The 13881-nt window shown below is 37.0% G+C and overlaps 1 protein-coding gene across 2 annotated transcripts in view; it reads left to right on the plus strand.

Annotated features, from left to right (window-relative positions):
• LOC114646558 (ephrin type-B receptor 1) overlaps nucleotides 1–13881 on the plus strand; it is a 703356-nt gene that overhangs the window by 604282 nt on the left and 85193 nt on the right. For both annotated transcript variants that reach the window (XM_028794808.2, XM_028794809.2), the window contains one exon: nucleotides 10473–10595. In XM_028794808.2, coding sequence (XP_028650641.1) covers nucleotides 10473–10595 — 123 coding nt within the window. The remainder of the gene's footprint in view (nucleotides 1–10472; nucleotides 10596–13881) is intronic.

The raw sequence follows: 13881 nt of genomic DNA on the forward strand, positions 1-13881 counted from the left end.
AATATAAGAATTTCAGCGAATACCAAGTGGCGGCAAAGGAAAAACGTACTATTTGTTGGTTTAAACAGTGGTATAATCAACAAAAGGAAGTTGATCGAGTGACAGAGTGTCGGAAAAACTCGAAAGATCAAATTCACAAAGTCGCACAGTGCCCGAAATAAAAAAGAAATCACATATCAAAGTCGCCATGAAAAGGCAAGTCGTAGCCCACCGTCTGAGTGTCATTTGAAAGCGTATTAGGGTGCAAACAAAAAACATAGGCACACAGTGGGAAAAAAGCACGAAATGTCAACTTTAATCTCAAAATTTCCACTTTAATCACGTAGTTTATTTTGCCATTAAAGTAGAACATCATAAACTTCATCTTAAAATCATTTATTTTACTAGTTTCTCAAGTAGCACGTTAAATGCTTTGTTCTGTGTTTTATCTTCTATGTGCTCTATGTGTGTGAATCACTACGTGCTTCCGTTCTTTCTCTTTCTCCGACAGGACACAGAATCCATTACATTCGAGATATTACAGCTCTCTGAATAATTAAAATACTGAGATGTATACGTGATATCATTTTCATGATGATAGGAATGAAAGCATGTTATTAAACATGGGAACACGGTGGCGCAGTGATTGTTCATATCTCACACAAGAGGCTTGCTGCACCATGTGCGACCCTCGATGAAATAATTTATTACAGAAGTACTGTCTCTTTCAAACGTACTAACCTCCAATTCCTGTCCATACTTTTCTTTCTCCAATCGCCACACAGTCAGCTCTGTAATAGACGTTAAGCCGATTCTTCAAAACTTTTAAGGAACATTGAAATATCTTCGTAGTACATGTTTAATTATTCTATTCGTCTATCCTTCCAGTGTCGCGTCAGCACCAGCAAGAATACAGCGCAAGGCAGGAGCTATCCTTGAACTAGCTATACGCTGCGGCACCGTGTCCTCACATGTTTAATTATTAACAATACAGATTATTTAAATGAGGTTAAAGTTTTATCTGTATACTATAAGCAACATATTTTGCTGCATTTCATCTTAAAAATGATATTGTCATCATACGCGCTTTATAAAGTAGCGCAGGTTGTGCAATATTATAACTGTAGTGTAAGTTTACAGTGAGGTGATTGTACTTATAAGTACAAACAGTTCTACAAGGAGCACTTGATGGACTGATTGAGTGCGTTTATAGTTCTTGGGATGAAACTGATTCTGAAACGCGAGGTCCGTACAGGAAAGGCTTTGACGCTTTTTGCCGTGGTTGAGGTAGTGTGTACTTGAAACTGTATACCGATAATTCTCTTTCCGATCATCTGCTGCTGTGATTCACACTCAGATACAGTGATTTAAATACTCCGAGTGGTGCAGTGAGAGTAATATGGAAAAAGATGATCCGCAGTGGCAACCCTTAACGGGAGCAGCTGAAAGAAGAAGAAGATGCAGTGAGCGCAACAACGCTAAAGCAGTTATGGTATTTGGAATACTATGGCTATTCCCTGGCCCATTATATTGCTACAGGTTAATTACGATCAGATGCATTACACTAATAAACAATATGCAGTTAATTTCAGTGTATTTATAAAGCCGCGTCAGGAATGTGAAGCTAAGAAAGAAAGGATGAGCACACAGGAACAGTAGTTTGACCATTCTGTGGACCATTATATTGTTACAGGTTAATTACAATCAGATGCATTAAATTTATGAATGATATGCGGTTAATTTCAGTGTATTTGATAAAGCCGCCGCTGTGGATGTGGATCTAAGAAAGGGTAACCACATAGGAACAGTAGCACTGTTTTGACGCTGGGTGCCGCCAGTCTGCAAAACCGAGCGGAGAAATTGCGTACGCCAAGGTATGAGTTACCGTGGAAATGTGCATGGCTTTACGCCAAGTTTAGGTTTTATACATCGCGATTTGAGCGTGGAAAGGTTCGTACGCAACATTTCTGTGCGTACGCACCGTTTATACATGAGGCCCCAGGACTTACATTGTAGACCCCTGATTTAAGATATCACCAACACACCAGTAAATTGAAAGTTTAATTTAATTAAGGAGTAATGTTAATTTGCAACCTTGTGCTCTGTTGTCCCCGACAAGTTTAAGTGTAAAGATAAGAGTTAAAACAGGTTTTTTAGAAATATGTTTAATTTACTTTTGGAAAAACATGTAGGCATTAAAGAAAAGACAAACTGAAATTAACCTTATTCTTGAAAAGATACGTAATTGTACAGACTCAATCTGCTGTAGGTAATCAGTTATTGATAACAATTGAATTAGGCAAAAAGTTACTTAACTGTCTATGAATCTGTTTAAACTAATTATTTCATTATGTTTTGATTACTTGCTTTCATATACAGTATTTCTAAATATTATTGTGAGATAAGCTACATAAGATATAGCGTGAATTAAGAAATCTGTATGTTTGTTTAAATGTTTAAGAGTACATTTGCCTGTAAAATGTCCTGGAAATAATTTCTTGAATATACAGTATTTTAGAGTTCTCACTATTTTTATTATCAGGGTGAATTTATAAAAAAAATCCCAAAAAGATATATTAATATTAACAACGTGAATAAGACTTATGAAAATGCAACAGAAAATTAAATGTGCCATTAATATCTATTCAGATTAAAAGAAAAAAATGTTATACAGTAATGAAAATGTGATGAATGTCATTTATTTTTGTAAAAATGATCAGAATCTCCCATAATACATATCCTGAATATCATATAAATTGGATGAGTGTAAAAATGTGAATGTATGATTTAACCTGGCTATGAAAGTGAGTAAAATGTAATCATTGGAGAATGTGATGTGCAGGTAATTTTTATCTTTTAAAATAAATGTCTATCTACCTGTTTTTCTGACCAGCTTATACAATTTACTGTTGCAGTAGGGTGGGGTCTCTCCAAGCACTAACAAAATCAGTTCACTCTAATGCATTATATAAGGTGCTAGCTAAATTTCAGTTTGATCTGAACTCATCACTCTTTTGTACCAACTACTTTCTGATAAAGATTGCTTGGAGCCAGAGGCTGACCTAATAGACCAGGTGTAAGGCCAGACCAGACTAGTTTAGAAACGATGAACTACTTAATGATATATTGTTAAAGTATGTGAGTGTTCAGTGAAAATGAATTCAAATATAAGGAGAATCTTAAAAACCCTTCAAAGAAGGTATCTGAGTGTGAGTAGACAACAATGCTCCTGCCTCCATGTCATGCATCTCCAAGTTTGGGTTCAGATATATGATATGTTACCTTTATGTCGATTAATGTTATTTTCCTTTAAAAATAAAACATGGCCTCAAATGTGTCCACAATATGGATTGTAAAAAAAGCAAATAAAATAGTAAAGTAGAAATGATCATAAATGTAATTTAAATTTATCAAGTTTTAAGACATCTTACCATGATCACAGTCATTAATGTAATTAATATAAAATTGCCAAACTTATTGTGAATCTGTATATTTTGCATGCTGAGTCCTCTTCCTGACTCCTTATATACACACGATTGCACAACAATACAGAGCACAAATGCAATCATCAAGTTGGCAGATGACATCACTGTGGTAGGACTGATACTTCATGGTGACAAGTTTGCCTATAGGGATAATCAACCTATAGGTCAGCAAACTGTCTGAATGGTGCTTCATTAACAACTTTGCACTCAACACCTCCAAAACAAAGGAGCTGATTATCAGCTTCTGGAGGTAAGAAGAGGAATCTGCTCCTCTATACATCAGAAGAGACATAGTGGAGAGAGTACCTAGCTTTAAATTCTTTGGCACACACACCTCCCAGGGCCTCACAAGGTCTGTTAACACAACTTCTCTAGTGAAGAAGACACAGAAGTGGCTCTGCTTCTTAAGGATACTGAGGAAGGTTAACCTGACCAAGCAGATATTGGTGTCTTTTTATCGCTGATCTGTGGAAAGCATACTCATCTCTAATTCGGTGTACTTTATGTTGGTTAGCTGTTGGAGGTGTGGGGTTTTTCCTTGTGTGTCTACAATTGACATAATTATTTGAACCTTGTTAAAGAGTGTATTCATCACTGGTTAGTTTTAAAAATACCATCCTGAAATTTATGACAAGAACATCTTGTGCCGCAATCTGAGAGTCTGCAAGAAGAAGTAAACTGGTATGCTGAAAGGTCTGCTAAAGTCAGTTGACGGACTGGTCAAATTTTGGCTGCATGTTGGAATGGGATTGGGCACTAAATGGAAGTTCATGGGGGGGGTGGTGGTAAAAAAACAAAAACAGGGATGGGGCAAGTACAGTTTTTAAACCCAGGAGATAAATAGAATGTCCAATATAGTACTTGTTTCTTCAATTTGCAGACTAAACATATCTTTTCAGTGATATCAGTTATAATGTGGACTGTAAAGGATGAAATGTTTGAGATTTACCCTCTTTGCTACAGAATGTTGTAAAGCATAGTTTCTTTGTGTGATGCATTAACAGGTAGCATGTCTGTCATTTATCTCCTAGAAGATGACAGAAATCACATTGCTCTAGATAAGATCCCTGTCTCCTAACAGCTGCAGCATACTGTATGGAAGATAGAAATTTGCATCTTGGCCGATACACAGTTTGCCATGCACTTATTGTTTGGTCTGGATCCCATCATCATGTCACAGGTGTTCATCCATTCAAACTGAGGAGTGTAAACCCTATGGTAGGGCGTATGGTGTTGGAGTGGGACCTGAAGATATTTGTTGTAGTATGCAACAGCGTTCTTAGCAGTACAGCAGATCAAGTAGCACACAGTCAAGGCTAACATCTAAAGACAGGTTAAAGTAGTGCACTCTTTAGGTAATTTCCAATGTGGATAGAGAAACCAGTGGCACACAAGTGGTCAAACACCACCAAAAATTCCCTGTACTACATATATAAGGGAATACCACAAAGGATTGCAATCATCAGGAAAAAGGTGTCCAAGATGCATTGGGTAGGCATACATGTACTAGAACCTTTCCTGCCTTCAAGTGCATCTCCAATGAGATTCATTTGTATGCCTGGTGGCTCACACTGTTTAATGTGGACTATTGTAGCTTGAATACACAGTCTTGGGATAATATGTACCCCATGCCCCTGGTGCATGATATTCTGCAATCTTTCCATGGTACAAGAGTCTTGTGATTGCTGGACCTGTGCTTAGGGTATTGGCAGGTGGAAATTGAAAAATAACAAATGTACAGAAAACTGTAATGGTGATCATTGACAGACCATTTCCATTCTGCATCTTGTTGTTTTGCCTTGAAAAAGCTGTTGCCACATCAGCAGCTGATAAAACAGCCTGCAGTTACAGGTGTTTTGCAGCAACATATGTTTTGTCTACATAGACAATATAATTGTCTTCTTACTAGACCCCCAGAAACATTTTTAGATTTTGTAACCTGTCTTCTAAGGATAACAACAAGTCAGTTAACCTTCCTTGGACATGTCCACTACAAGGGCAGAAGTGGATATAGTAAAAATGACTTAATTCAAGACTACAGCTCTCTCAACTAAATCTAGAGTCTACAGTGTTTTTTCTGGGAAAGGTAGGGTGACATTGTAAGTTTAAGTTAGAGATGACAGAAATTATTGTATTTCTCCATTATCTCACCAGTGAGTTTAAGAATACCAATATGTAGCAGAGAAACTGAAAAAACTGTGTGTTTAATATAATGCTGAAATAAAAAAGTAATCTATAATAATAAAAGGCAAAGCCCTCACTGACTGACTGACTGACTGACTCACTCACTCACTGACTGACTCATCACTAATTCTCCAACTTCCCGTGTAGGTGGAAGGCTGAAATATGGCAGGCTCATTCCTTACAGCTTACTTACAAAAGTTAGGCAGGTTTCATTTCGAAATTCAAAGCGTAATGGTCATAACTGGAACATATTTTTTGTCCATACACTGTAATGGAGGAGGCGGAGTCACGTATCGCGTCATCACGCCTCCTACGTAATCACGTGAACTAAAAACAAGGAAGACATTTACAGCACGAGTCACACGCGGGAACGAAGGTAAATGACGTTAATTTTTGACTGTCTTTTAATACTGTGTAAGCATACATATTAACACGTGCAATTAAACGTGTGCATTTACGGGGTGATTTCTCAGGCTTAAAAGCTCACCTTTTATCAAACGCGGGAACAAAGGTAACTGACGTTGTTCACTGTCTTTTAATACTGTGTAACCATACATATTAACACATGTGCAATTAAACGTGTGCATTTACGGGGTGATTTCTCAGGCTTAAAAGCTCGCCTTTTACTAAAAAGGTAAATGCAAAACTATTTTCAATCAGTTTATTGAAACGCTCCCGTTAAGGATTGCAATAACATATTCGCGAGATAAAAGAACGAAGTAGGGGGAAATGGAGGAAGAGCCGCAAACAGCGAACAGCAAAAAATTAATTAAACAATTGAGAACGGAGCGACTTAAGCATACAAGCATGTTCATAAGGGAAACAAAGCACGGTGTAAAACGTAAGTTTAAATTAAGTTTATAGAAACGCTCCCGCTGCGGATTGCAATAACATATTCGCGAGATAAAACTTTCATGAGAAGACACGAGGTATAAACGAACCACACGCCGTGGCGCAACGTTAGGGGCAACAGTTTCAACCATTCTATGATCTGCTTCTCGCAACTGAAAGACGGCACATGGCGGATGTTAGCCGACTTGCTGACCGCAACGTTAGGGGCTTCAACTCTGGCGCTGACGCCACATCTCAGTGCCAACACTTTGCAGACTGTACTTAAAAGACACGCCCTCCTCACTGGACAGTTAAAAAGACCAATCAAAGTAACGATGACATCAAGTATTACCCAATCAAAAGTAGGAAAGGAGGCATCTTCATAAAATGCGCGTGGGATGATTTGCATGAGACGCTGCTTTAAAAAAAAAATTATAAAAAAAATACGGGATAAATCCCGTCCAGTATTGATTCAAAACGGGACACGCAATTTCATTCTCAAACGCGGCACCATTCCGTATTTTAAAGGACGGGTGGCAACCGTACAGTGCCAGGTAACCACCCATACAATCACATTGTGATTCAGACTAGGAATGCAATGAATGTAATTACCCCGATCTACATACAAGGCGAAAGTCTTGCAACATTCAAAGATGATGGTTTGGGATAAGTACACCATACAACATAAAAGAGCTTATGAAGCCTTGAACCGAAAAAAGCAAGATCTCAGAGATCGTAAAAAAAAAAATAGGAGGTAATGTCGTTTTACTCGCTGTACATTTTAGTCAAACATTAACAGTTATTCCACAAGGGAGACCAGCAGATCAACTCAACGCGTGTTTAAAATCCATGCTTCTCCCACGCTCGGTTATATGTCGCGTGTTCTCGGGTAGGTGCACCAAAAAATGTATACATTTAAGCATGTAATGGGCAAACAAAAAATGAGGTATACCCGAAGGCACTGCAGTAGTACTTAATGTAACTTTACTTCTTAAATGTTAATGTTTTACTGTTTAATAATTTATACGCTTCTTATATGTTGTTCAAATTCTTTTATCAAAATACCACTGACAGCGCAATGCACGATAACATGGAGTGAATACACCATACGCATCCGCCCACGGCTGCCCTGCTGTGCGCAGATAGGAGTTCATTCTACAATAAAATAAAATAAAGATAAAAAGACTAAAACGATCATCACCCATAAAGCGGATAGTAGACGTGACGTACTATATGTGTACCACATTTCAAGTGTATAGGTGAAACGGTTTGCGACCTACAGGTCATTTAAAATCCTGGACAGACACACAAATTGCCATGGTAGCAAATTACAGAAGAAGATTTTACTGTTTAATAATTTATATTTATATGAAATCTGCTTCTTATATATTACTTAATATTCTCATATGATAATGATGTTAATGTTTATATTGATTTCTGTGTTATTAAAACTGCATGTATGTGTGTATATGTATATATATATATATATATATATACTAGCAAAATACCCGCGCTTCGCAGCGGAGAAGTACTGTGCTAAAGAGGTTATGAAAAAAAAAGGAAACATTTTAAAAATAACGTAACATGATTGTCAATGAAAGCCAGTTTCAGTCAGTAAGTCTTATGTGTGTGTTTATGTATGTGTGTATATATATGTAGATGTGTATATGTAGATATGTATATATATGTATATGTATATAAATGTTTATGTGTGTGTGTATATTATATATATAATATATATATATATATATATATATATATATATATATATATATATATATATATATATATATATATATATATATATATAAAAGACAGCAACAGTTATAACAATGACAACACAATTTTCACAGCGGAGAAGTACTGTGTTAAAGAGGTTATGAAAAAAAAAGGAAACATTTTAAAAATAACGTAACATGATTGTCAATGAAAGCCCGTTTCAGTCAGTAAGTCTTATGTGTGTGTTTATGTATGTGTGTATATATATGTAGATGTGTATATGTAGATATGTATATATATGTATATGTATATAAATGTTTATGTGTGTGTGTATATTATATATATAATATATATATATATATATATATATATATATATATATATATATATATATATATATAAAAGACAGCAACAGTTATAACAATGACAACACAATTACATTGACAATCATGTTACGTTATTTTTAAAATGTTTCCTTTTTCCTTTTTTTTTCATAACCTCTTTAACACACTACTTCTCCGCTGCGAAGCGCGGGTATTTTGCTAGTAATACATATAATAAATAATAATGTGACATGAATATCAAACAAACATACATTCATGAAGAAATTGATATTAACATTGGTATTTATAACTTTTTCTATTTGCAACAAAACAACAGGTTATAAGAAGCACCTAGGTTCAAATGAACAGAATAAAAACAACCTACCCAACTTCCCTCATTTCTCACCTATATCTGTCTCTGAGGTGGATACTGGTCAGTGTTCATGATCCAGTCTGCATCTCCAAAGTAGATCTCAGGGAACCTTGATGATCTCAGATAATAAACGGAATGGGATCTTTCAAATACAATTTTAGATGGTTGTCAGCAATTCACAAGTTCCTTTATTTCAGAATGCACAAAGCACACAATAATTCATCTAAAAATTTTCATCATTCATGTTATCTCTTTTAAAATTGCCCAGAGTGTATCCAGTTTATGATCCAAACTGTTAGTGATGTCATGAAGCACCTACATTCCTAGGTCACATATGTTGGAAATGTCCTACACTTAAACATGTTTAGTCAACACCTTTTGTATATCTGTGTGTAAAAGGTTTGGATATAAAATGTGATAAAAGTAATTTCCTACACTACACTATTGAAGACTTATTTTGCTCAACTGGAGAAAACTTTAGCCACCCAATTGCTGTTTTGTATTTTTCAAGTTGGAGCAAATCAAATTCTCTTTGCAAGCATCAATTCAATTTTTCTTTCAGAATTTGGCATGAGTTCCTAATGTAATTCTAAAGTAAGGATGCCAGGCCTGTGCTGTGCTGAACTTTTTAATTTATTTTATTTGGTGTTTTATTCTCTATAAAAGCATATAATTGTGCTTGTTATGTTCTTTTTATTTGATTGTGTCTGTTGTTTTAAAAAAAATAAAATATTAACAAAAAGTAATAGAATAATTTGAACATGTGAAGTTTGAATTGTAATTTCCAGTTCACGCTCAGTTTACTTGCATATACTGTACATTTCCTTATTAGTGTCACAAAAAGGGACTCCAGACATCATACAAAGGTTTGGTGTAGCCACCCGTATATTGTGATTCTATTGTGAAGAATTTCCCAGGAAAGGTCTGCAGTGAACTGAGAAAGAGAGTCAGCGCACCCCTCCGCCCCCTGGTCGGATGTGTTGTTACAATTATTTAAGCCCTATAGCTGCCTCCTTCTCGAATGTGTGTGACATAAGCAAACAGCATATTGTAATTAATCCATCTGCCACTCCCTCCCCCCAACCCCCGAAGAAAGCCAGAATTCCCTAAATTACAACAGCTGATAAAATTGACTATTTGTGATGTTTAAAGATTATATTTCTCAGTTGTGTAAGATTCAATAGTAAACATCCTGATTTCTTCACCAGTGATTACTTAATACAAAAGAATAATAGTTTACTTTATGGTCATGTGAACTGCACTGAGCTGGACTCTTAAATCTGGTAATGTAGCAGGGAAAGACCTCTAGGAGGCCAACACTAATCAGGTTCTTTATTGCAGACTTGAGTCAAACTATAAGTCGATTCTAGTCCAGTCTTGTCTTTCCTGCAAGGTTTTCAATGTAACTGGCCAGATAGATCTAATAATATGTACATTTCTGAACTCTTAAAGCATTTTTTTGTCCAGATTTGGAGTTTGTCTTTTTTTCTTATACTTACTTTGTTTTCATTTTCTATGTTGTGCTTATATAGTGATCTGTAGTTCACTATACACCCACTTGTACCTTATTCACTTTAGGTTCTCCTGGAATGAAGATTTATATTGATCCCTTCACATATGAGGACCCCAATGAGGCTGTCCGTGAATTTGCCAAAGAGATTGATGTGTCTTGTGTGAAAATCGAAGAAGTCATTGGTGCAGGTAAGTCTTCCAAAGAAAGAGCTGGCTTAATATGAATATAACTTATTTAAATGCCAGTAATTTTTGAAGAAGAAAAAAATCCCAAATATCCATGACTGATTGCATTTGCATAGCTGTTTTGAGAGTATAAACAAAGCAGTAGGATTTGAACACAATGAATCCCTGTCCTTTTAATGTTATTTAAAGTTGTGTAGACATAATAGTATGTTTAAGAGCACAGCAACAACAACAGACTGAAAATCCCTTTTAATTATACACGTTTGTAACAGTAATCCTGTAACAATTTTTTTTCTTGCCAAAGAAAGGGTAATGCAAAATTAAACATCTTTTTGTAATGTAAGAAAAAACAATAAACTCTCTAATGTTAAATTAAGTGCATATATATAGCATTTTTCATATAAAGGGGGAGTAAGGCAAAATCAAAAAGCTTTGACTCCCCATCCATCTCACCTAAAAGTTTATTTCCTTTTCCAAAGAACTGCTACTGCTCTCCAAATTATGAGTACCAGACCTTCTAGATTAAAGTGCTACTCTTTTCACTTGATGAGTTGTATTTATGTATGTTACATATAGGAAATATGACATTAACCCTCTACATTAAGTCATAGGAACAGCACACACCTTCTGTAAAAACTCTGCATCTGGAATGGTTAACATAAAGACCAATGGACTGACAAATTTAACAAGTGGGCAATTGAAACATAAAGAGACATGAAGGAGTAAGGAACCCAGTGGATAAAACTCAAAATGTAGAAGAGCCAAGGTAGGTAGATAGGTACATTCTGTGGTGGAAGGCTGGGGACCCTGCCCAGCTGGGATGCCTGGAAGGACCGGGAGAGGGACAATACCTCCCCTGGACCACGACAGGGCACCCGCCCTAGTCTGCATCAGGGCCACAGGATCAGAGCTTAGAAGCTCAACCACACCAGGAAGTGCCACCGGAAGATCATCACAAAGCACCTGGAGCACATTTGGGGCATTATAAAAGGGGCCTTCTCATTCCATTAGTCGAGTTGGAGTCGGTTGGAAGAGGATGGAGCTTGTGTGTGTAGGAGTGAAGGTGGCAGAAAGAGAAGAAGAGAGAGAAAAAAATGACTGAGATTGGCTGGCTAGAGCATTGTGAGATGCTGTATATTACAGTGAAAATAATAAACGTGTGTGATTTTGGGCATTTGGTGTCTGTCTGTCTGTGTTCGGGGGCTGATTCTCCACAATACATACTTACATACAATAGATAGATAGAAAGAATTTATTAATCTTTATTAATCAATAATCAACAAGTCATTTGCAATAACAAAAGTTAAGCAAACAAAGAGAACCCCAACTCACCCCCAAAAAACAATACTTAATTCTTATGTCAAATAAAATAAATCAATTTATTACCTTCAAGTTTATAAGTTGCCTCATGAACACACCATTTTTCCTTAAAATAATTCACATTTGCAGTCATTCTATAGTATTTATATTCCCCAAAAAACCCTGGCTTTTATAAGTCAATGAAATGATTTATCATCTCACGCTGTTTGTTTGACTTCACTTTCTCTTTTCTGGATTTATAAATGGCCACTTTGGCCTGTCCAATAAGGAAATTACCAATCATACATTCATCTTGATTATTCTTACTTCCATTAATACCATAAATAAATACACAATAATTAAAAGGCAAGTCAAGGACACCAAAAACAGAGGTAAGAACTTTTAAATGAGGCTGAAGTATAGAACAGAAGAGAAAACATTTAAAAAAGTTCTCTCTCTCTCCACAGAAAGGGCATTTGACTGTGACTAAAGAATCAAGCAGTGAGACATAGGAGTTAACAGCAATGATGCCATGCAGCACATGCTATTGCAAATTGCCAGTTCTTTTGTTCAATGGTGGTCTGTATAAGTTCCGCCAAGCTGGCTCCGGTGTCTCTGCTTTCCCCAGGTCTAATCCTCCAGGGTGTCTCTGGTGTTGTGCTCAGTGGTTCCCAGTGACAAGCCAGCACACATAGTCTGTAGAGCTCTTTCCCCACAGTACTGTCTAATGAAGTCGGTCTATGCTGTAGATGACGTGCATGCATGACTTCAGTATCCTCAGGTTCCAAATCAGCCGGTACCACAATCACATTAGGAAAGCCTTCAGTGGTCATCTCTGCCCCTGAGGAGTTTCCCAATAAGACATTTTGCTTCAGTTGGGTGGTTGGCATGGATCTTTTGCAGCAGCTGGTTAGCCTGCCTCAGTGAGTGAAGTCTCAACACCTCCACCATCTATTAGGAGGCGGACCTGGATCATTGTAGAGTTCCTTAATAATGATTGGACTCTTACAGGCTGTGTGACTTTGAGGTCCAGGATTGGGTATTCCAGAAGACACTGGCAGAGCTCCAGTAAACACAATGCTCACGAAGATTCCAAGCTCTGAGGAGACTGCTATAGAAAGGCAGAAGGTCAGACGTTGACAGCTGTCTGTTGTCCATTAAAAAAGTGCCTTGTCAATATTTAGCTTTTCTACTTGTTGTAACAAGACGCAGGCAAGTGGCCTCCAAGACAGGTCTGTCAGATAATATAACAGTTTTTGCAAAGCTTGCAGCCAGAAAACAAATCCTTGTTTTCCTTTACAAACAGGTAAATAGAGCACACACTGTCTCAGCCAATGCCTTCCATTACAGAAAAATTCAGGAGTTCTCTCTGAATACTAAACAAAAGTTCAAGAGGAGGTTCAAGACACATCAATTTATTCCTCATTACTGAGGCTACTAAGTTAATAATCACAGTCCTTCCTCTGTATGAGAGCTGCAGTAAAAGCCATTTCCAACCCCTCAAGTGACTTTTCACATTGTCCAGCACTCCTTCCCAGTTCCTTTTCTCAAAAACCTCACCCCCAAGGTAAATGCCAAGATATTTCAGGCCTTCTTTTGTCCAGTGGAGTCCCAAAGGCAATTTAGGTAGGATCTCACTCCATTCCCCCATCAATACTGCTGTTCTCTTCTTTCAATTTGCCCTTGCCGATGACACCCTCTGAAAGTTTTCTAAAACAGAAACTATGCCATCAACATCTGTTTGGCTGGCAATGAGCACCATGATGTCATCTGCATATGCCACTGTCCGAAATTGCAAGGGGCACCCTGGAACAGGCAAACCTCCCACTACTCTTCTTAATTCCCTTAACAAGGGTTCAATAGCCAGGGAATGCAACATACCCAACAAAGAACAGCCCTGTCTAATCCCCGACCTACTCTAAATGGAGAACTAAGACCACCATTTATCTTCAGAACACTTTGAATGTCATTGTAGAACAACTTTGCCATT

This window comes from Erpetoichthys calabaricus, chromosome 2 (genome assembly GCF_900747795.2).
Source record: "Erpetoichthys calabaricus chromosome 2, fErpCal1.3, whole genome shotgun sequence".
NCBI classification, from domain to species: Eukaryota; Metazoa; Chordata; class Cladistia; order Polypteriformes; family Polypteridae; genus Erpetoichthys; species Erpetoichthys calabaricus.